The sequence below is a fragment of the Ahaetulla prasina genome, chromosome 1, assembly GCF_028640845.1.
Source record: "Ahaetulla prasina isolate Xishuangbanna chromosome 1, ASM2864084v1, whole genome shotgun sequence".
NCBI lineage: Eukaryota > Metazoa > Chordata > Lepidosauria > Squamata > Colubridae > Ahaetulla > Ahaetulla prasina.
Window position 1 is genome coordinate 27,036,130 of NC_080539.1, and position 21,898 is coordinate 27,058,027.

Here is a 21,898-nt window from a genome sequence, read left to right on the forward strand (position 1 = left end):
TATTTGGATCTGCAACAGACCTGAACGAAATGCCTATTTTTAATTTAAGTCAGGACTGATACAAGCACCTCTTACCATTTTTTAAAATTCAGAGACCTTGCTAAGTATTCTCCCTACTTGTGTAGCATTTTATTCTTCACTTAATTTTCTTATCTTAATATTAGACTGAATGTATATAGATGGACAAATGGAGCCTCTAAAAATGATTGGAATTATCTCAAAATAATCAGTATATCAAAGGAATGGAAGCTTTGCAAGAAATATATTATTCTCTTGCAAATAATATGAGGCTATAGCTGAGTTTGTGTGGTTGACTTTGGTTCATCCTACCTTTCATTGAGAGATAATGGATGTAAGAAATCTAGGAACTGCAGAAAATCAATTGGAATAACAGATCTATCTGATCTGAGTTTTTGAGGAATTACATCCTTATGTATTTTTGAGAGTTCTGAGAAATCAGAATAGTCTTATAACACATTCTCATCATGCTACATCATTTGCATGTATTCTAATTGCAACATAAATACATTCAAGTACAAAGTCATTACTCTTTAAAATCTATTATCAATAAATACAATCATATTGAACAAATTAAATAGCTTGCAAAGACATTTAAGATAAGCAATAAAACAACATAAGTCTTAACATTTGTTTTATGTTGGCCCTAGAATGAGGAAATTATTAAAACACAAGAATGTACCATTAACATAAAATATCCAGCAGCTATTAGAGATGGAAAAATGAAGAAAGAAAGAAACCGCTTGTGTAATTAACTAGAAAATGAGATAAACAGTCTTCAAATGAAATTTGAACAATCCTACGGGGACATTTGTGGCAGCTGTTTGAAATACAGCTTTTCCACTTTTAACAGATTTGGACAAATAAGTTTATTAATTAGATGAAACAGGTTAAAAAATAATTTAAACCTATTAAAGAGGTATTAAAAACAGTGGTGGGATTATTTACAAGTGTGACAAAAATGAGCAATGGAAGAGAGTTTTATTTGTCATAACAGTCCCCAAAATACTCCTGGAATGAAAGCCACTGCTCTTCCCCAGCTGGCTACTGCTCTGCATTTGTGCATACTTTCCACCAACTTCTCACTCCCTTAATTCTTCTTCCTTTGGAAAATGTTCTTGCTTGCAAGCCACATCCACTAGCAAATGTAGATCTAGGAAGAACACAAATGGCAATCCAATATTTATTCTGTAGTTTGGTTCTTAAGATGTAAAGTACATCTTAAGAGATAGAAAATGTACCCCTGTCTGTCTTAACTAATGGGGTTCCAATCCAAACCCATATTTGCCAGTTAGAGTTCCCTAGCAGCTGTGGCAGAACAGCGTTTCAGTGAAAAATTATGCATTTTCTTTCTTGCTACATTGAACAGATACAAATTGGTAGGGTAATGCACAGATAGCCACTTACAAATCCACAGCTGCAGATAACTATATTTCTGTAATCTCTTTCTCTTTCTATTATGTATATAGGTGAATAGTTAATAATATTAAATCATTAAAGACTATAGGATAGATATATAACATCAAGATACAAGTGAATACAGCTACTGCTAAAGATCACATCTGCTTTAGTTTTAACATATTATCTGTAACACCAAATAAAGGTAGTGAGTTGTTTATGTCAAGGAGACACCCTTCTCAGAAAGGCATCAGATAAAGCTGAAATGTAACTGAACTTGCAGATTTAATAGTGTTACTATTAATATTTTTATTTAATACACATGTATGTAAGTGCAGTCGAAGCAGATAACAAAGAAATCACAGCATGCTATTTATTTCAAGAAGAGACACTTGATTAGCATCATCGGAACCAGGAAGGTGCTGCCACAATTTTTACACTCCTGAAACAAGATTTCAAAAGCCAAAGAATTCATGTCTCCAAAGAGAAATATAATTCCTGGACCAAATAAAGTGCAATCAAGGAAGAAATTATTAAAGTCACAAGGATCTATTCCTAACCATCATGATGCCAAAATGATTAGACAGACATTGTGATGTCATGAAATAAGCTCTATTTCATATTGTATCACAACAGTGTGCAAGTATATAAGGACAGAGTTTGCACGGTGATGCCACAACAATATTTTGTCAATTGCACTCCCACCTTGTAGATCCCTATTGTCCAAGTACCAAAATTTCCTCAGCAAAACAAAAAGCTCTCAGACAAGCAATTACTATGGTGATTAGAAAAGAAGTGAATGAAAATCACCAGGAATAAAATCTACAGTATGACATGGAAGGTGAGGGTGGGGCTTCCTACCAAAGATTTTTTTTTTTTTATAAAAAGTTTTATTTTTACAATCATATCAAATAATTCATCCAATGTACAGTTATATACAATTAGTCGGGCTTGCCCAGTCACCACCACCCTTTTTAACACTCTTCCCTCTTCTACCTTCTTTTACTTTCCAAACCTTCCTCTCCTTCTCTTATCTACATCCGCTCCTCCCTCCACCCTACACCTTCCTTCTCCCTCTACTATCCTCTTCCTTCCTCTTCTCCTCTTTCCTACCTCCTACTCTCTCTTTTCTCCCTCCTCACCGTTCTAAAATGGTAACTATGCAGACCCGACCCTACATTAATTATATTTCTTCAATAATCCCTGTACATTAACCATCACTCCATCTCTACCAAACCCCCAATTCCCTCCCCTTACCCCCACCCCCACCCCGACTACCCAGAACAAAATGCAGGGTATCAAAACTAACAATCATAATCCAAAATAACAGCTATACACCTACCAAAGATTTTGATTTTAAAACATTCCAAAAATACTTCACACAAGCCCTAAACCATAAGCACTGCAATTACAACCAAGACACATTGCAGAAGAGATGATTTTGGCATAACAGTTCAAACTTTGTGATAAGAGTTGTTTAACATTTAAACAACCTATTTCAGGAGTTGTTGGGTTTTCTTTTTGCTAGAGATATGTATGGCTGTGAAGTTCCATTCTGTCCTGCAAATCCTGCACCGAGCAGTCCTAACTGATACTCTAAATCATTTTCAGCTCTTTAACTATATTTTGATTGTAAGATCAAGAGATCAGATACAAGTCAACAGATTGTACATTTGATTTTCCCTCCAATTTAATGCTCAAATTCTCAGAAAAAAAAATACACACACACACACACACACACACACACACTTCTACTGCACATCTCTTCATTCACAGAATCGCATGAAGGTTATTCAACGGTGGTGGATTCCAACCGGTGTTGCCACCGGTTCGCTTCACACACGCACTTTGCGTGTGATTGGCGCACGCGTGATCGCTTCACTCACACGCATGCCAAACTTGCGCTTTGCGCAAGCACATTGAATTCCAGAACAGCTGAGGTATGGCACTCCGCTCTGCCACGCCTTTCCGATGGGCTAAAAACGAAGGAATAAAGGTAGGTATAGCAAGGGGCAGGCGGGAGGGCCCAGCTGACGGTCAGAGCGAACCGCTTAGCTCTCACATCAACATTTCCGCTATCGGCTCTCCTGAACCGGGGAGAACCGGTAGCAACCCACCATTGCTATTCAATGTTTATTATGGGGGATGATCAATAGTGCATTAGTAATCAGAATTATTAACATGTCCCATACTAATACAGGTAGCCCTCAAATTACAACAGTTCATTTAGTGACTATTCAAAGTTACAAAGGTGCTGAAAAAAGGGCCTTATGGCCATTTTTCACATGTAAAAGATTGCAGCATCCCTGTAGTCACATGATCAAAATTCAGATGCTTGGCAACTGCTTCATATTTATGATAGTCATGCCATCCCAGGGTCATGTGATCCTCTTTAGCGACCTTTTGACATGCAAAGTCAGTGGGGAAACCAGATTCACTTAATAACCATGTTACTAAATTAGCAATTGCAGTGATTCACTTAACAATTGTGCAAGAAAGGTTGTAAAATGGGGCAAAACTCATTTAACAAATGTTTCACTTAGCAACATCAATTTTGGACTCAGTTGGGGTCATAAGTGGAGGACTATCTGTATTTCAATCTTTGTACAAAAGATAAGTGTAATTCAGGTTAGCTGTTCTTCATGCTGGTGTCTGAGGAATTAGCAGAAACAAAATTCCTCTAAAAATTGAGGAAAAACATAGCCTCAAATTTTTCAATATAAATAAATGTTTATGAGAAGACACCGAAAGCCTACCATTCTTACCAGGGGATTTGCCCTTCTGTGAACTGCTCCTTCTTTCTCTGCATTTGCTTTGGATGGATGAAACTGAATCTTTGGCACATTTGTTGAGAGGACCCACCTCTGAAACGAGGAAACCAATTTGTTCTGAGGATGCAACAGTCTCTGATGTATTTGTCTCACACTTTATATTAGGATCCTCCTTATAAAGAAGTAAAACACACAAATAAGCAATACATTTATTTCAAAAATTTCGGAAAATGGCACAAGTCCTTGAAGCCCTTTCTCCACAATATAATATTTATTTCATTACTATTTCAGGGTCTCAGGATAGTCTATGTTGTTTCCACACATGATGCCATAACAAAGATTTAAGAAGGAAAAGTGGGAAGCCTATCATCCAAGATGTCTTTACAAAGGCTACATGTGCAAAGGCATATTCAGAACAACCAACAGAATGTATGGGCTTTTGTGGAAAAGGAGGTTATCTTTCAAAGAACAATTAAATTTTACAATTAAAATTATCCCCATCGTCTTAATTACCAGTGTCATCCAAATAGGTATCATCATAGCAACAATGGCAAAAATATTTCAGAAACACAATTTTCAGATATTCTCTGCCATTATTTAATGCCTTGATGCACGACTTAGTTAACTCTAACCCTACTTGCCCCATAAAGTATTAAATCTATCATCTCAAATTAACTAATTGGAGGGGCTTCCAAGAACTGAACCCTCACAATTGGTAAGAGTTACTGAATATAGTTTAAAATGCTTTATGAACCAAATTAAACAAACAGTAGTTTAATGCAACTTGTATACCCAGCCAGGGGTAATTGGTCTAAGGCAGCCCAGTAAAACTTTCAGGGTTGAGGATTTGAGTTCAGACTTCCTTAGTTACAATTTGACCTATGATCATGACAATAATCTTAATATTATGACTGCAATCATGCAGTAAACTTAAGCTGCTTTTAAAATTAGCCCATTTTCTGAGTTTACACAATTCAGTCAAAAATAACTAATGAAACTGGCTGGGTTCACACAACATGCTGAGTGACAAAAAAAGCTAAGCAAAGTTAATATTAACCAAATATTAACCTCAGAAAGTTGTGTAAACACAGCTGCTAGTTTTTAACTGACCTGTAAGGTATGTTATATGAACACAGATGAATTTGTTTTAACAAAACTTTAATAGTGAATATTATATTCAATTGTTAATTATGCACATTAAGCAATATTTGTATTTTATAATTTTGAAAATCTATGATTTAATGATGCCATGAAATATATTGCTTTAATACTAATTTAAATATTTGCATACTACTGAAGAACATAGAGATGAGATTATCAGTCCAGAATATATCATAGTTGTTACATTGTTCCCTACCTGTGGCTGACTGAATGGAAGCTCCTCTTGAACAAATACCATGGGAGACACTGCAGAAGACTGGTTCAGTTGTTCTTTGACCTTTGCTGATGTTTGTGGTGTGACTGTAGGCTGTTGCACTATTTGAGCTGTGGTATTCTCCACAGGTTCTGTGGTATGAATAGCGTAGATAAACCCTGGAGACTGTGGCAAGGAGCATGCTATAGCTTGTTCAGACTCTACAACAAAGGATGTGATATCTGAGCCTACAGGTGTTAGAGGTTCTAAGTGGCTGGTTTGACCTGAAGAAGCTGTATCACTATTCCCTGAATTAACTATTAATTGCTGGTTTCGATTTGACTGTGAAGTCGGACATTGGTTCTCCACTGGTTCTACTTTTACCATTTCCAGCTTTGGGGATGAATGCATTTCATCAACAATCTGGAAGACAGCTTCTAGATTGACTTCTGTCTTCTTGTTTTCATCAGAGGTGTTGCAGGACCAATTAGAAGGCAAAAATTCAACTGGATATGAAGATTGCATTGGTGGATTCTAGTGAGACATAGACATTTATTTGTGCATTTTAGTACTGCTGAGTAAAACAAGACTATATAACCCAATAATACATCTGTTTTTAGCATATGTATCTACAATACAGTTACTTTTGAAAAAAATACAAAGACTCCAAAGTCTTCATTAACAAATTTTAATTCTGGTGTCCTTTTTGTACCTTATCTCTAAAAGAAAAGGCTATAAGTAAATAAGCAACTAAATATTATTTGAATTTAATATAACAATATTGCTGCAGAGATTGAATTTGAACTGGGCTTTCTGACATTATTCTTCAGAAATCTTGGGAGAAAGTCTATTGTGTGAACAATTTATATTACTTCAGAGTCAAAGCAATTAATATAGAACATTTAAATATAGATGTTTATGGTTTTAGGATCCATTTTCCTTAAAAAGAAAATACTTAACAGAATTTGTAAAGATTATATATCATTTTACAACTAATTTTTGGTTTTTGTAAACAAGAAATTTCTAATTATTGAAATAATTTACCATAATCAAAAAGTTTACGTTTTCAGCCACAGATATAATAAACTTATGACCAACGGGGAATCAATTTGATGTTTCTTAACTTTACTTTTTAAGCTTAATGCCATACACCTAACTACTACAGAAACAAAGTGAATTTTCAAAATTTCATTATTATGACATGCCATTAAGGACAGGATTCAGAATAGCATACAATATATTGCATTGGACATGCCTTAGCTAGGTCACTAGAACTTAGCCAATTCATTCACCTGAAAATAGCTGCAGTGTGTATAGATTGAGGCTGTAGGACTACCACAACCACTTAGGGGATCCATGTGGGTAGGTGGTGAACAACATTGTAATACAGCTAGAAAGAAAAGAAGAAGAAAAATTAAAAGGCAGAAATGATATTTCCAGTTAATTAAAAGGATTTTCTGAATTGCATTTAATACTATTATAGTTCTCCCAACTGTAATCTAGCAGTGGATTATGGTATAGTATAGGATCAGCAGAAATGGGCTAAAGAAGCAGACATGATCTGAGGACTAATTCCTTTCCCTAAGTAAATGATTTACTTAGACTGTGTTGATATAGAGCAGCCCAAGCACAAGAAACGTGAAAAAAGACTCTTTAGGGAAATTCTTTATTAATCCAAAATTTATGAATAGCTAGGTTGAGGGTTGGATTGCCAAACACAGTTTTGTAAGGAATTGTGCTTTCTAGATCACCCTGTCTTAAAACCTAGGCCTGTGATAAAATTTAAACCTCACTAAACCTAAAATTTAAACCTAAATTGGCTACTTAACCTGGTTAGATCAAAATACATGGGTCTTCAAATAGGCAAATACATAACAGAGATTATTCTATTTCTATTTCTCCCACCACTGGTTCGTTATTGTGTTTTTACATTAAGCAATTTTTGAGTCCATGAAAACAGAAGTATGTGCAGATTTTTCACAATTACTAAGCCCAATTTATATAGAGTCAGCTAGTTATCACTCAATGATAATATCTTTAGTAAACTTTTAAAGGCAGAGCATCACCAAGGAGTATTGTGGAATTTATGAAGGCAAATATAGGTAGCCCTCAACTTACAACCATTCATTTAGTGACCATTTACTGAAAAAAGTGAATATGACTGCTTTTCACACCTGTTTCCTAATATGATTTGATTGCGTATTTTATCCCTATGACTATCATTAAGTGTTATACCTTATGATTCTTGACAAATGTATCTTTTCTTTTATGTACACTGAGAGCGTATGCACCAAGACAAATTCCTTGTGTGTCCAATCACACTTGGCCAATAAAGAATTCTATTCTATTCTATCCTATCCTATCCTATCCTATCCTATCCTATCCTGTCCTGTCCTGTCCTGTCCTGTCCTATCCTATCCTATCCTATCCTATCCTATCCTATCCTATCCTATGGTTATCTCATCAAACTTCAAATGCTTGGCAACTGGTTCATATTTATGACAGTTGCAGTTCCCAGGGTCATGTGATCACCTTTTATGACCCTCTGACAAGCAGAATAAATGGGGAAGCCCAATCCACTTAACAATCGGGTTACTAACTTAACAACTGCAGTGATTCACTTAACAACTGTGGCAAGGAAGGTCATAAAATGTGGCAAAACTCAATTGTTTTGCCTAGAAATTTTGGATTCAATTATGGTCATAAGTCAAGAACTACCTATATTGCATAAGGGAAAGAAAGGATTAGCATTTAGTGATAATATTCAAACTCACTGGATACGGTACACAAATAATTTATAGAACCAGTTAAGAAAAACTTTTAAAATAAGTTTCAAATGTAAATGATCAGATAGTCATTCAGAAAAATGATTATGTTGAATGAATCTTCTCTATTCTTTGACAATAAACACTTTCCCTTCACAAGCTTATAATCCTACTGCTCAGAAGTCATTTTTAACCAAGTATCTGTTTATGACCTCAGTAGAAGAGCACAGTTTTGACAGCACTGATGTTTAAAATAGAACAGTCTGTCTGAACATTTTGTTTGCTTGTTGTGTTAAGGCAAAACCCCAGGGCTGCTTTAACTAATATGAACAGCAAAAGCTAATATGACAGAGCCATAAGTCCCTGCTAAAACTTCAGTGGGTGCATTGTAAACATTAAATAAATGTATTCCTTTGTATGATGACATATATTAGAAACACTGCATAGTTTATGGATCTGTGCAGCATGTTTCCAGGATATTTGAAGTTTAAAAAATAGACATATTGTAAGTACTTCGTTAGTCCATGATCAAAGTGTATGATGTGGACTGTGAATACATATGAAATAGCTTTTAGACTTACCGGTAAGTCATAAATCAAAACACTGCCATTTCCTGACATTATTGAAAACAATTGAGTATAGATTTCGGGGTAGGTCACATCAAATATCAAGTATTTAAGAAGTAGCTGTGTGACTCAATAGTAAACACAATTCTAAAATATAAACTTAAGTGCAGATTAAACTATAAATTCCAGGCTAGGTTCTTTTGTGGGGAGCTGCCATCAGTATTTTAGATGATAGTTCTTGGCTGGATTATTATATTGCTTTGAGACAAATGATTACTATTGCAGAGATAAGAAAAACTATACATTCACATATTGTTGGACTATTACTGCTTCCTTGTATTAGCTACAAGTGGCACAGCCAATGGTCACAAAAAATAGCTGTCACACAATGTGGCAGGACATAGAAGCCCCAAATATTCCCTAGGGCTCTTTCGGTCTAAACAACAAGCAGATTTGCCATGGTATTTCTATATTATCAGGGATACCTTATCACAAGTCCTACAATGAGACAATCTACATACTATACTTTATTAGAAATTTGCATCTGTATTTTTATATATCAGATATTTTAATAGTTTTGTGGTTGAATGGGAGCCTTGCTGGAGGTTGTTGCTACTGTTAAACACTAAACTTGTAAAAATTTTAAAGCATACTTTTAAACTTTTGATGAAATAAACTAATATTGGAACATGTTACCTGTTGGATAGTAAGCTTGGGAATATGGTGCTGAAGCTGCATAACTGGTATATTTCTGGGAAGATGGAGCCATTGTCTGAGGCCCTTGTTGAATATGCACAGATGTAGAGCTGGGCTGCAGAGTATAAGTTACCTCCGTTGGGAACCTCTGCAACACAGGAAATGGTACACTTTTGTCTGAAAAAGCTGAAGTCTCCACCTGACCTGGGAGCATTCCAAGGGAGTTCTGCCATGTTCTGGGAGGAAAAGGAGTCCGATCGGAACCTTTCAGTGGAAAAGCATTTTGGTTGTGAGATGATGGTGACAGGTAGGAATAAGGAGATAAACTGTCTCGCCGAAAAGATCGATGAACCTGTTCTAAAGTCAATGGAGCTGAAGATGGAGAGGAAAATGAGAAATTTGAAATATTTTCAAACATATGTTAGAAGCCACTAAGACTCTAATATTGTATAATCACTGCTAAGCATATTTGCCTAGATTAGTTTTAATCAAATGATAAGCAAGCAGTACTCAAAGAAGTAACTTCCTAGTTAGAATTGGAACTCTTAATTTGCATCAATTGACATATCTCTATGATTCTGGATAGGATTTCTTAAATGAGTATTAGCCCTGCTTTGGATATCAAATCATTCTGTACCACAGGATTAGGAAGAGTCTAGAGTGATAACATAATCTGGACTGATGTACTGATTTGTCACCACCCCTTGATTTCTATATTTAATTTGATACTTGGAGTATCCATTTCAGAATCAAATACGATAGAGCTCTTTTCAATAATATTTAACAGTAATAATAATATGCAATTAAATTAAAAACTACTAATTGAACATCTAAAAAATAATGTGGGGTAAAAAATATATACCTAAAACGTGTTCATCTGGGCCAAGGGAATATTAGAGCATCAGACTATTTCGCAAAATGAAGACTTTTTCCTGTTTGCTAGTTGCCATAACTCTGAAAATGAGTTATGGTGAGTAGACAAAGGCCTCAATAATCATCTACAAGTAAATTATGAAAGTGTTCTTCATTTTCAAGTTGTGAAGAATGTAAGATAATAACCAGTAGTTTAAATTAGATTAGAAATGGGCCAGAAATCAGTCGAGTTTTCTGTGCTATTAAGTGTATTCTAAAAAAGTCTGAGGTGCAGGCTCAACAGATTTTAAAATATATTTTTTATTATTTCTGAGCTTCTATACCTTTTGGGATAAATTCATATCAGGTTCTTTTTATAATATTTATTTTTGTTGCTGTCTCTGACTGTTGTGTGCTGCTCATAGTTGCCTTTGGTGAAATGGATGCCTATATAAATTTTATAAATAAATAATGCAGTAGTCTAATTTATAGACATATTACTTTGGATTAATGCATTGACACCTCTTCTTGACGATAACATCTCTATCAAATGACAACATACCTTAGTAATACTATACTTGTGTGTTACAGCAATACATTCTATATGAATCTATCTTTGAAAAGTCCTGAGAAACTACAATTGACCCAGAATAGATTTAGGCAATTAAGGAATTGTCACCTATTGGAAGTATGTGATTATCTTATTTTAAAAAATGCATTGGCTTCTGGTTTATTCTGGACTGAATATAGAGAACTAGTAATATCCTTTAAAACATTTTGGACCAGAATATCCAAAAGACTACTTTCTGCTGTTTAACAGCCTGAGGAAATTTTCAACAGAAGTCCTGGTCCTAATATACTCTCAGTAGTAGTCTTATCTGGAAAGAGAGCTTTTTCAGTAGCAATATCTTTTTCCTCCCAAATGAGATTTGTCATAATCATTGTTTTAGACTTACACTGGATAGTTCCAATATTCTATAAGTTTCTATTCTCTCATTGCTTTAGCTTGCTAGGTGCTGTTCAGTTAAATTATTTAAAGGATTATCTATAAACATAACCTGTGTTTTGCTGTTTTATCAAACCCTCATTTTATTATTTTAAAATTATAAGAAGTATTTTGTCAATAGCAATAGCAGTAGCATTCAGACTTATATACCACTCCATAATGCTTTACAGCACTGTCTGAGCGGTTTACAGTGTCAGCATATTGCCCCCAACAATCTGGGTCTTCATTTTACTGAAACTGGTACACATGTATTTGTTACTTCTTGTGATATATGTGGGATTTTCTTACATGGGTATATTTGTGTAGCAATATTACCTTACATGAAACAATCCCAATAATGGATGCAATGAAAAATGAGAATTTATAGTTCTTCTAAACTTATAACGACCATCTATGGAATACTTCTTCCAGCTGTTTGTGAGATTTCTACCATTTTTCCTCTGTGATACTGGGTCTAAATGAAAAATAATATATCCTATTAAAAATGGAGAGAACATTATAGAATGCCTGCTCCAGTGCTCTCTCCTTTTCTTTTTGTTTCAGTTTTATTCACCTGCTAGTAATCTCCAATTGATCTCGATGAATAATTTAATCTATTTTCATCCTGATCCTATGACTGACAAGTATTATTTAATGTTTCTATAGCTGTAACAAAAGGGGGCACATTGGCTCAGTGGTTAAAGATGCTGAGTTTGTCAGTGGCAGCCCAGGTTTGAGACCTGAATGCCACATGGTGGGGTGAGCTCTGGTTACTTGCTTCAGCTCCTGCCCATCTAGCAGTTTGAAAGCTTGCAAATGCAAGTAGATAAATAGATATCACTTTAGTGGGAAGGTAGCAGCGTTCCATGTGCCTTAGCATTTAACCATGCTGGCCACAAGACCATGGAAAATGTTTTCTGATAATGCTAGCTCCCTCAGCTAAGAAACGGATGAGCACCGCCCCCTAGAGTTGGACACGACTAAATGGGGAAACCTTTACCTTTATAGCCATAGCAACTAGTAAATTTGGTACTCATTTATCAGTGATATGCTCCTGTTTCTTCATATATTACTGGAGACTTGAAAAAAGAGCTGCATTAACTAATGGAATGGTGATAGTATGAAATGCATACAGCACTAATTATTTAACATAAATACTGAAAAACTGCAAAAAAGGAATCACGGCAAGCGTACTCTAACAAAAGATGGAGCAAATGGAACATGCATAAAGCATATCTCTTGTTCCAAATCAGCCAGATAAACTTTTATAGTTTTTTTCAGATTTTTTAAAAAAATGAATTCCCAGCATCATTTGAGGAAAAGAAATTCTGCAATTAAATCATATTTAATTATTATTTATAAAATGAATTGGCTGGATTCACAAAATGTGCTAAGCTCAAACCTATTTTATGATTTTTCATGATATAAACTCAACAACTGGTCAGGTTATTTAAAGATTTGGCAGAGTAGTTCCAAGTAGGGATGATTATTCTGAATAATTTGTCATAGAGTAGGTGCACTGAATAGGTGAATCCTGTTCCTAATTAATCTATCAGCCTCGAAAGGCACTGCACAGCTCAAATCTGCACAGTAGGAGATACTTGTTAAAAACAATATTTTAGGCTTAACATTTAGCTTTAACTTTTCAAGCAGAATGGATTCAATAGGATGCAATAAATAGTGACTAAAACTTGTGTGAGATTTTGTTATAAAGAGTGTTGTTTCGAAATACAAGGATTTATCTGGGGATATCTTTAATATTAAAGAAATGTTTCTGTTCTGCATTTATTTACACAAGAATTTTATTGACTTCAATGAGATCTACTTTAAAACCTTACCTAGTATATTGGAGGAGTGGAGATTCTATAACTAAAAATCTTCTATCCACAGACTTCTAATTATTTAAATATAGGTAGTCCTCAGCTTACGACCACAACTGAGGCCAAAATTTATGTTGCTCAGTGAGAAATTTGTTAAGTACATTTTATCACATTTTACGACTTTTCTTGCCACAGTTATTAAGCAAATCACTGCAGTTATTAAATTAGTGATATGGATATTAATGAAACTAGTTTCCCCATTGACTTTGCTTGTCAGAATGCAAAAAGTGATCACATGACTCAGTGACACTGCAACCATCATAAATAGAAGTCAATTGTCAAGCATCTGAATGTATATCATGTGACCAGGGGGATATTGCAACGGTTATAAGTGTGAAAAATGGTCATGTCACTATTTTCAGTGCCATTGTAACTTCAAATGGTCACTAAACAAACTCTTGTAATTTGAGGACTACCTGTATAAAATATGCATGGCAGAGTAAAGGACTTTAATCAACAGACTTCAAAAATAGTAGTGAATGGATTCTGCATTGACACTGGATAACCAAAGATTTGAACCAGGGCCCTTGGGTGATTCATATTGCTTGTTAGTAATTATATGGCTTTATTCACACAATATTTAACTTGGTTACAGAAAATTCATTATCTGATTCATGTAATACATTGAACAATTGACTAATCAAACAGTGTGGCTTTGAATATCATACTTGGCCACATAAAAGCTAACCGAAACTAGTAGCAATCAAGCTTAATATATTGTGCAAATACAACCACTAGAACTTTAATTGATCTGGTTAAGTGTGTTTTATGAACAAAGTCAGTGAGTTATAAGTTTATTCCTATGAGATATTGAAGAGGCAAAAGAAGGGGATGACAGAGAACACAGTGGCTGGATGGAGTCACGGAAGCAGTAGGCATGAGCTTAAATGGACTCCAGAGGATGGTAGAGGACAGGAATACCTGGAGGAACGTTGTCCATGAGGTCGCGATGGGTCGGACACAGCTTTGCAACTAACAACAATTGAAGAGTCAATCATATTTGACTGGATGAATCTTGACTATGTGTTTCGTACTTTAATATGCAAACCCAGAATGCTAAGTTGAGCAATTAGCGGTCCAGTTGGGATAAAAATGATATACAAATACAGGTAGTCCTTGACTTACAAGCAAAATTGAGCCTAGAATTTATGTTGCTAAGTGAGCAATTTATTGAATTTTGCCCCATTTTACGACATTTCTTGCTACATATGTTAAGTAAATTAGTAACTTGGTTGTTAAGTGAATCTGGAGTTCCCATTGACTTTGCTTGTCAGAAGGTCTCAAAGGATGATCACATGACTCCTGGGCACTGCAACCATCATAAATATGAACCAGTTGTCAACCATCCGAATGTAAATCATGCGAGCATGGGGATGCTCCAATGGTCGTAAGTGTGAAAAATGATCCTAAGTCATCGTAACTTCGAAAGGATCCTAAACAAACTGTTATAAGTCGAGAACTACCTGTACAACCATAAGGGCACAGAGAAAGCTCACTATTCTTAAAACTAAAGGCAGTAACTCTTGGGTTTTTTTTTAATTAAACATTTAGATGCTCAGGATGAAATGGGAGAGCTGCTGAACATGCTTTCTCATTGAACTGGGGCTGAAAGCTTGCAGACTGATTCCTCAAGGTGCACTCTGCAAGTGCTCAGTACCATGTGCCCAACACTGAACCTTTATTATTATTACGATATTGTTGTTATTGTTAGCAACTTTCTCATTGCACAAGGGAGAAGCTGCTGTTCGTGGTGATGACAATCACGCCCTCCTCTCTCACCGGGCTTGTTGTCGTTCTTGGCAGCTACGGCCCCCGCATGTGCCGGCGGGGGATTGTGATGTTGCTGGCTGAGGAGGGCCTCGCCACCGTGAAGGGAGGTGCTGAGCAGGCGCTGGAAGCGGTTGGGTGGCCGGCTGGTGACTTCCAGGCCTGCGGCGAGCTTGGCCTTGTTCGCGCTAGTCAGGCGTTTGAGGTGAACCAACAGATCGGGTCGGTCGCGGCGAAAGTGCGGGCTGTGAAAATGGTGCAAAGGGCCGCCGGGAGCCGAGGCGGCGGCTGAGGCGCCTGCGGTGGATCCGCCGCCAGACGAAGAGCCCCCACTGCCTCCCGGCGGGCCTAGCACCACTTTGCGGAAGCCGTACAAATTGAGCTGCCGGATGAAACTAGTGAAATTGGTTGTCTTGAACAGCTCCGGTGAGGAGGAGGTGGACGACGAAGACGGAGACACTGAAGAGCCGCCGGCGGAGGTGGGGCCGGCGCCATCGCCCCCAGGGCCGCCTCCCACTGCGACGGCCATTCCGCTGCCGCCCGCGCCCAGGAGCTCGGCTTCGAACAAGGGCTGGTCGATGAGGAGTCCCTCGCCCCGAGCGTCCCAGCGGATGGAGCGGAAGCGCGGGCTGTTGACCAGGCGCCACAGCTTGGCGGGGAAGTTGTTGGGGTTAATGGGCGCGGCCGAGAGCAGTGGGTCCTCCATCGAGGTGGCTCGGTCTGCGGGGAGCTGTCAGACTTTCGAGGCCGCCTCGCGCCCGTTCGCCTTCGCTGCCTGCCTCCCCCCCAGTCCAACGGACGGTGGAAGGCCCGCGTGAGACCGATCGGCTTTTTTCCAACGGACGCCGCCGTCAATCATCGCCGCGTCGAGGCAGAGCGGGCTGACCGGGCTGTTTGGCGGCGCGTGCTGGGGCCACCTCCTCCCGCCAAAAGTGTCTGGCGAAGATGCTACATCGGGCAGGTGCCCGGTTTCTGCCTTTCAGCCTTTTCGCTTGGAGGCTGAGGAAACAGTTAAAATCACACCGTCCCTCTTGCTGAAACAGAAGGTCCACACAACACAACCAGGCCTGATAGTTGCATTTTTTGGGCTTCTCTGGCCAGTGTTCTTGGAGAGCAGGAGGTGCTAGCCAGTGCTACCCACACTTGGCTTTGATAGCCACCCATTTGCCCTTGATGAGAAGAATTAACTTTAAGAAAAATGTAAATGATAATAATGTATAATTATTATATATAATAATAAAGTACTTTTGCAGAGGTGAGAATCTTTGCTATCATCATCAGGCTGATTCTCATTCAGTATTCTTAGAATGGTAGAGAAGGGGCCATTGAAGTTCCCTGCAGGAATCCACATTAAAGCATCCCAACAGATGGCCGCCAGACATCCCTAGCATAGGAGCTCATAGTTCTTGATACAGGTGATCCTCATCTTACAACCATTCGTTTTAGTGACTGGCTGTGAAAAAAAGTGACAACTGGTTCTTGCACTTATTGTGCAACTGTTGCAAGTATCTTCACAGTCATGGACAACTTGGCATGTATTTACAACAGTCATGGATAATTTGGCATGTATTTACAACAGTCATGGATAATTTGGCATGTATTTACAACAGTTGCAGCATCCTGAGTTATGTGATCACCCTTTGAGACCTTCCCAACCAGCTTCCAAAAAAGTAATGTCAGTGTGGGAAACTGGATTTGCTTAATTACTGCATGATTCCATTAAGAACTGCAGTGATTTGCTTAACAACTGCAAAAAGGTCATAAATTCAGGCACAACCCAACAACGCAATTAGCTTAGCAACAGAAATTCTGGTCCCAGTTGTGGTCATAAGTCAAATATTACCTGTAATTATTACCCTGTTGAACTGCTGTTCAACATCCTTTCTAACATTCAGTTGCAATGTACCTCATTTTTATGTAAGACCATTTTTCTATTTTCTTTTTTTTCTGGGATGTTAAGTGATTTTGACTTTCTATATGACAACTGTGCAAGAACCTGAAAGGTACTCTCCTTCGCTTGGTTGGCTTTTCTCCAGGTCCCCCACCATGTTCTGATCAATCCTAATGTCTCTGACCAGTTGGGTAGTCTGTGCAGAATATAGTAGAATGGATACGTTATTGTGAACTAAAAGCTACTTTTTTTGTTGCACTCCAACGTTAACATTTACTTTTATATTAGCTATATCATAAAGCTAACTCATTCATTCAAGATCATCTACAATTCCAAGATCTTTTTCAAGACACAGTTATAGTTTCAAGATCCTTTCCACACATGCCTATGCATAAGTAATAGTAAGAATCTCTCACAGTACATCGATGCATCTGATAAATTTTTCCTCAGTGGAGAATTTTATATTGTTCTGGATTAAATTTAATTCTGTTATTTACAACTCACGTCTCTTGCCTTTCAATACAATTTTTCAATACAGTTTTAACTATTCAACCCAGTTTTGTATCTGTAAATCTGATAAGGACTTCCTTTCTAAATCATGAATTTAATGTATTTAACACTTGGGTTTACAGTTCATGCCAGATATTTTAAACAAATAATACTATCCCAATACAGTAAAATTTAGGACCTGTAGTGTTGCAGTGGTTAGAATGCAGTATTGCAGATTAATTCTGCTCAATGCCAGGAGTTCAATCCTGATCAACTCAAGGTTGAGTCAGCCTTCCATCCTTTTGAGGTCAGTAAAATGAGGACTCAGATTGTTGGGGGCAATATAATGACACTGTAAACTGCTTAGAGAGTGCTGTAAAACACTATGAAGCAGTATCTAAGTCGGTGCTATTGCTGTTGCTAAGTTTAAGATAATCATTAGGCTATATAAATATTCTAACTGCCACTCCTTGAACCATACCCAAGATCCATATCTATTCTCACTTTCCCTTCTCAAAGGCCCTCTGGAAATGCCAGGTCTTAACCATCTTCCAAAATACTAACAGAGCTGAAGTCATCCTTGTCTCTAGAGACGATCTATTATAGGAGACCATCACAGAAAAATCCAGGCTTCTTGTCACCCTAATATGATTTTTCTATTGGTTATTTCCAAAGTGGTAGAGTCTATTTGGAGCAAACGCTGCTAACAAAGTCTGAAGCCACATAGGTGATAGCCACCTTAAATTGCTCCTAGAAGCTAATTGTCATCTGCAATTCCTGTGATGATAATGCTAATTATTAATCCAAGCTTGACATTACTATATGGGCAGTCTCATTTAAACTATATAGTTTCTAAATGGTCAGCAGGGACAGTGCCATGTGAAACTATGTCACAACTAGTAGTCTAGTTGTGACATATAGAAGCGTTATTTCAGTGGTAGTCAACCTGGTCCCTACCGCCCACTAGTGGGCGTTCCAGCTTTCATGGTGGGCGGTAGGGGTTTTGTCCGATACTGAAGCACTTTCCTTTTTTTTAAATTTACTTGACTTTTAAAAAAAATTTCATAGCATTATTTTAAAAAATGTTCATTAGGTTTTCATAAAATTCCCCGTGACAATTTAAATTTCGGAAAATATACTATTTGTATCGCCCATGCATAAGTTTAGTTCACGTTACGTAAGTGAAACTAAATGGCGTTATAGTGTGACAGCAAACAAGTGCCTCGTCCCAGAATAGCTCGCGCATCTCCCCCCACACCACCCAGCTGTAACACAAGCAGAGCTGCTGGCCGGTGCACCCCCCTCCCCAAACCCAATCCACGATGCACAAGAGGCATGCGCAGACGACGATACACGGCGTATTACTGTGGAACCGGTGGCCAGTTAGAAAATTTTACTACTAACAGATACAAAAGTGGGCAGTAGGTATAAAAAGGTTGACTACCCCTGCGTTATATAAAAGATTTTATACACAAAGATTGCACATATATTTTAACAAATAGAAATTAAGAAGCCTGTCCTACAATTTTTAAGAGCTTAAAAATATAATATTTTTTTGTCACTGCTTAAAATGTCACAGGATTTGCTGAAAAAAACATGAACAAGTTGCCTCAAAATATTGGAGACCATCATTTTAACCCTTAGAGCTAAAAACTGAGATAGAAGAGAACAGAGGACAGTTCTAAATGGATAAAAAGTGGTTCTACTCATTTGCATCCTTAGACAGAATTTTTAAGATCCTTTGTGGGAGTGGCAGATGGAGGGGGAGATAGAACACTCAGTTATGGGGCTGAAAAGCAGTAGGAGCTTCAAAGTCAATTCAAAATAACGTTTTTAAAAAATCAATAGATTGCTTTTTTCTCTGGATGGATGTTACAGATACCCTCCATTGTAGAAAAGCCCTATCCCATTAAATCCAATTTTCTGTTTTCTTACTGTGGGGAAGAGTAATCTGAGAATTGGGAGATATGAAACAATCCCCAGAACTGATGCAGTTCACAGCCGATGCTTGTACTGTCACGATGGCTGGAGCGGATAGCTTTTTGTGCAATGACTATGTTGTAAAATTTATAGACTTGATCTGAATTTAATAGCATGGCATGTAGGCAATGACCTGAGAAAAACAAACCCTAAGGAATGTAACCTTAGACATTGCAAAGACCAATTAACCCTGTTTGAAATCAGACCAGAATGGAGACAACTACTAGGTGAAAAATGCACATCTAATAGCTCAGAAATGACTGTAGCTATGGTGAAGAGGATTATTAGCATATTACAAGTGGCTAGAGATAGGAATCTGAATGAAGAGTATCTGGTGTATGTGCAACATCTAGATTGTGATCCGTTTTACCCACTCTATTCCAGATTCTTGATGTTACTTGCTGATGTTTTGTAAATCTGTAGTTTTATAGGTGTGTGCTGAGGCTATATTGTAATTAATAAAGCTAGAGATTAACAAAGGATTCTATGTGGTCTCATCCATTAGTATGAATCGTTTGCCCGATTACAATTTTGTGGGGAAGGTTGATATCTCATTGATAGGTACGGTATGTGTAAACTGATCATTGACCAAGGCTATGCTGCAGGACCCCAATCTGGATCAATCCTCTAGTCTTGGTGACCGACCCACATTGAATCCTGCATCATTATCCTGGGACACATACTGGTATATCTGCCTTCATTCACCAAGCTATGTGTCCAGTGAATGTTCATATCCAACCATTTCTTAGTCATTGAAAATTGCTACTGAGAAGAATTTGTGTGCAATGGATGATGGAATGAAGACTTTAAGTGAACTACCAGAAGTGGATTTCCAGTATTTTTTCCCTGTTATCAGTGATTGCCTGAAGAGCATATACTCTCAGCTATGAAAATTGTTAGTGGCACTCACACTAATGGCACTTTTAGCAAAACCCTGTAATTTAAAGGATTTTTTCCAATTCTGCAAATCATTACAATGGATTTTTGAAGTCTGCTTACCAGAGCAAGAAGGAAGCTATTCAAGTTAGGAATTATGTTTGTAATACTGTAGTGTAGGTGTGGTATGTAGATGGTCACTTCACATAAAGGTAGAAAATACCTATGTGATGCTAACACATACCTCATTCTTTCTTAGATGGATTCTCCCATTATTCTTAGTCACCTTCTCATCTATGTTCCGGGTTGCAACTTGTTTTGTGGCCTGACCTAATTCTTAAGTATCCCAATACTTAGGGATCCAAGTCATATACTATAGACTATTCATTTTCTTAAAAGAAAAAAAAAATCCTAAGACACTTCCCCAAACTTCCTGTCATAGGATTATTACTGATGAGCACATTTGCTCCATTATTCCAGAAAGCAGAACATTTCAATGATAAGGAGCATTTAAGTATCAAGAACTTTCTGATGGCATGAACTGCTTACCAAAGGTACAGATTGCTTTAGATGATGGACTCTTATTAAATATTTGTAGTGACTTACTACAAGTGGTTATTGAAGCTTCCTGGACTCGCAGCTCTGCTCAATGATCATGTAGCCTGAAAGCCCTTTGGATAGCTTCATCTGGTGTGCCTGTTGCACCTTTTCCAGGTTAAGTTACTTCAGTCACTCACTTCATGGCTCAACTGCTGCAATGTGATGTGAATGAGGCTGCCCTTAAAGCTTCACCTGATCCAGAATGCTGTAATATGGAAAGTGATGGGCATGCCTTGATATGTTCATGTAGCACCTCTTCTTCATGATTGGCACTGGTTGCCAGTTTGCTTCTGATATGATTCAAGGTGTTGCCATTATCTATAAAAATCCTTCATGACATAAGGTCTAGTTACGGAGGACAACCTGTCTGTCCTCGTGATTTGATCTGGCAAGGTTCCTTCAATTAAACAATGCCATCTATGGAATCCCAGAGGGCTATCTTTTCTGTAGCAGCCCATCCTCTGGAATCAGCTTCCCCTAAAAAATCTGGATAGCCACCACCCTGCTGGGATTTCAAAGGGCTCTGAAGACATGGCTCTTTGCCCAGGCCTTTGGCAAGGGTGAGTGTGAAGCCACCTGAACTGAATCGTTGTATTTTTCTCTTGTTCCTATCATCTTGCCATATTTTATAATTCTTGATTGTAGCCCTCCCCCCCCTTTTAATATTTGTGTGTGTGAATCACCAAGAAACATTGGGAGGCAGGCAACATACAAATTTAAATAACAAATAAAAAATAGTAATAAGCCTCTGTGCCTAAACTTCTCAGGATTAGCCTGTGCTTCAAAACTGGAGCAAAGGAAAAACCTTGTGCTCTTGAAACAGATAACAGATAGGGGTTTGGAAATTTGGATGCCAAAATTGAATTAAATTAGGTCCAATGCTTTGACCAAATGGTAGAAAACTGATTGCCACATCTTTAGAAAGACTGAGGAGGGGTGGAGTATGCAGTATATAATGTGACTAAAAGTATATTCTCTTTTTCTCTGTTCTACTGTTTTTTATCAAGAAC

At 37.5% G+C, this 21,898-nt stretch overlaps 1 protein-coding gene across 1 annotated transcript; it reads right to left on the minus strand.

Annotated features, from left to right (window-relative positions):
• Positions 1 to 804: 804 nt before the first annotated feature.
• HSF5 (heat shock transcription factor 5) lies at positions 805 to 19,872 on the minus strand. The gene is made up of 6 exons (XM_058164527.1): positions 15,050 to 19,872; positions 9,569 to 9,940; positions 6,834 to 6,931; positions 5,545 to 6,075; positions 4,182 to 4,359; positions 805 to 1,171 (listed from the first exon to the last, which is right to left on the minus strand). Exons 1-6 carry the CDS (start codon positions 15,756 to 15,758, stop codon positions 1,101 to 1,103), a joined length of 1,959 nt encoding a protein of 652 aa, XP_058020510.1. The 5' UTR covers positions 15,759 to 19,872; the 3' UTR covers positions 805 to 1,100.
• Positions 19,873 to 21,898: the final 2,026 nt, after the last annotated feature.

What these genes read in the sequence shown, in the direction of transcription:
- HSF5 (XM_058164527.1), bottom strand. Translation starts at nt 15,758, where the DNA reads ATGGAGGACCCACTGCTCTCGGCCGCGCCCATTAACCCCAACAACTTC. An exon ending in CACACTGCAGCTATTTTCAG is followed by an intron (nt 6,076 to 6,833) that starts GTGAATGAATTG and finishes ATGTCTCACTAG; the next exon opens with AATCCACCAATGCAATCTTC. An exon ending in TTCCATTCAGTCAGCCACAG is followed by an intron (nt 4,360 to 5,544) that starts GTAGGGAACAAT and finishes CTTCTTTATAAG; the next exon opens with GAGGATCCTAATATAAAGTG.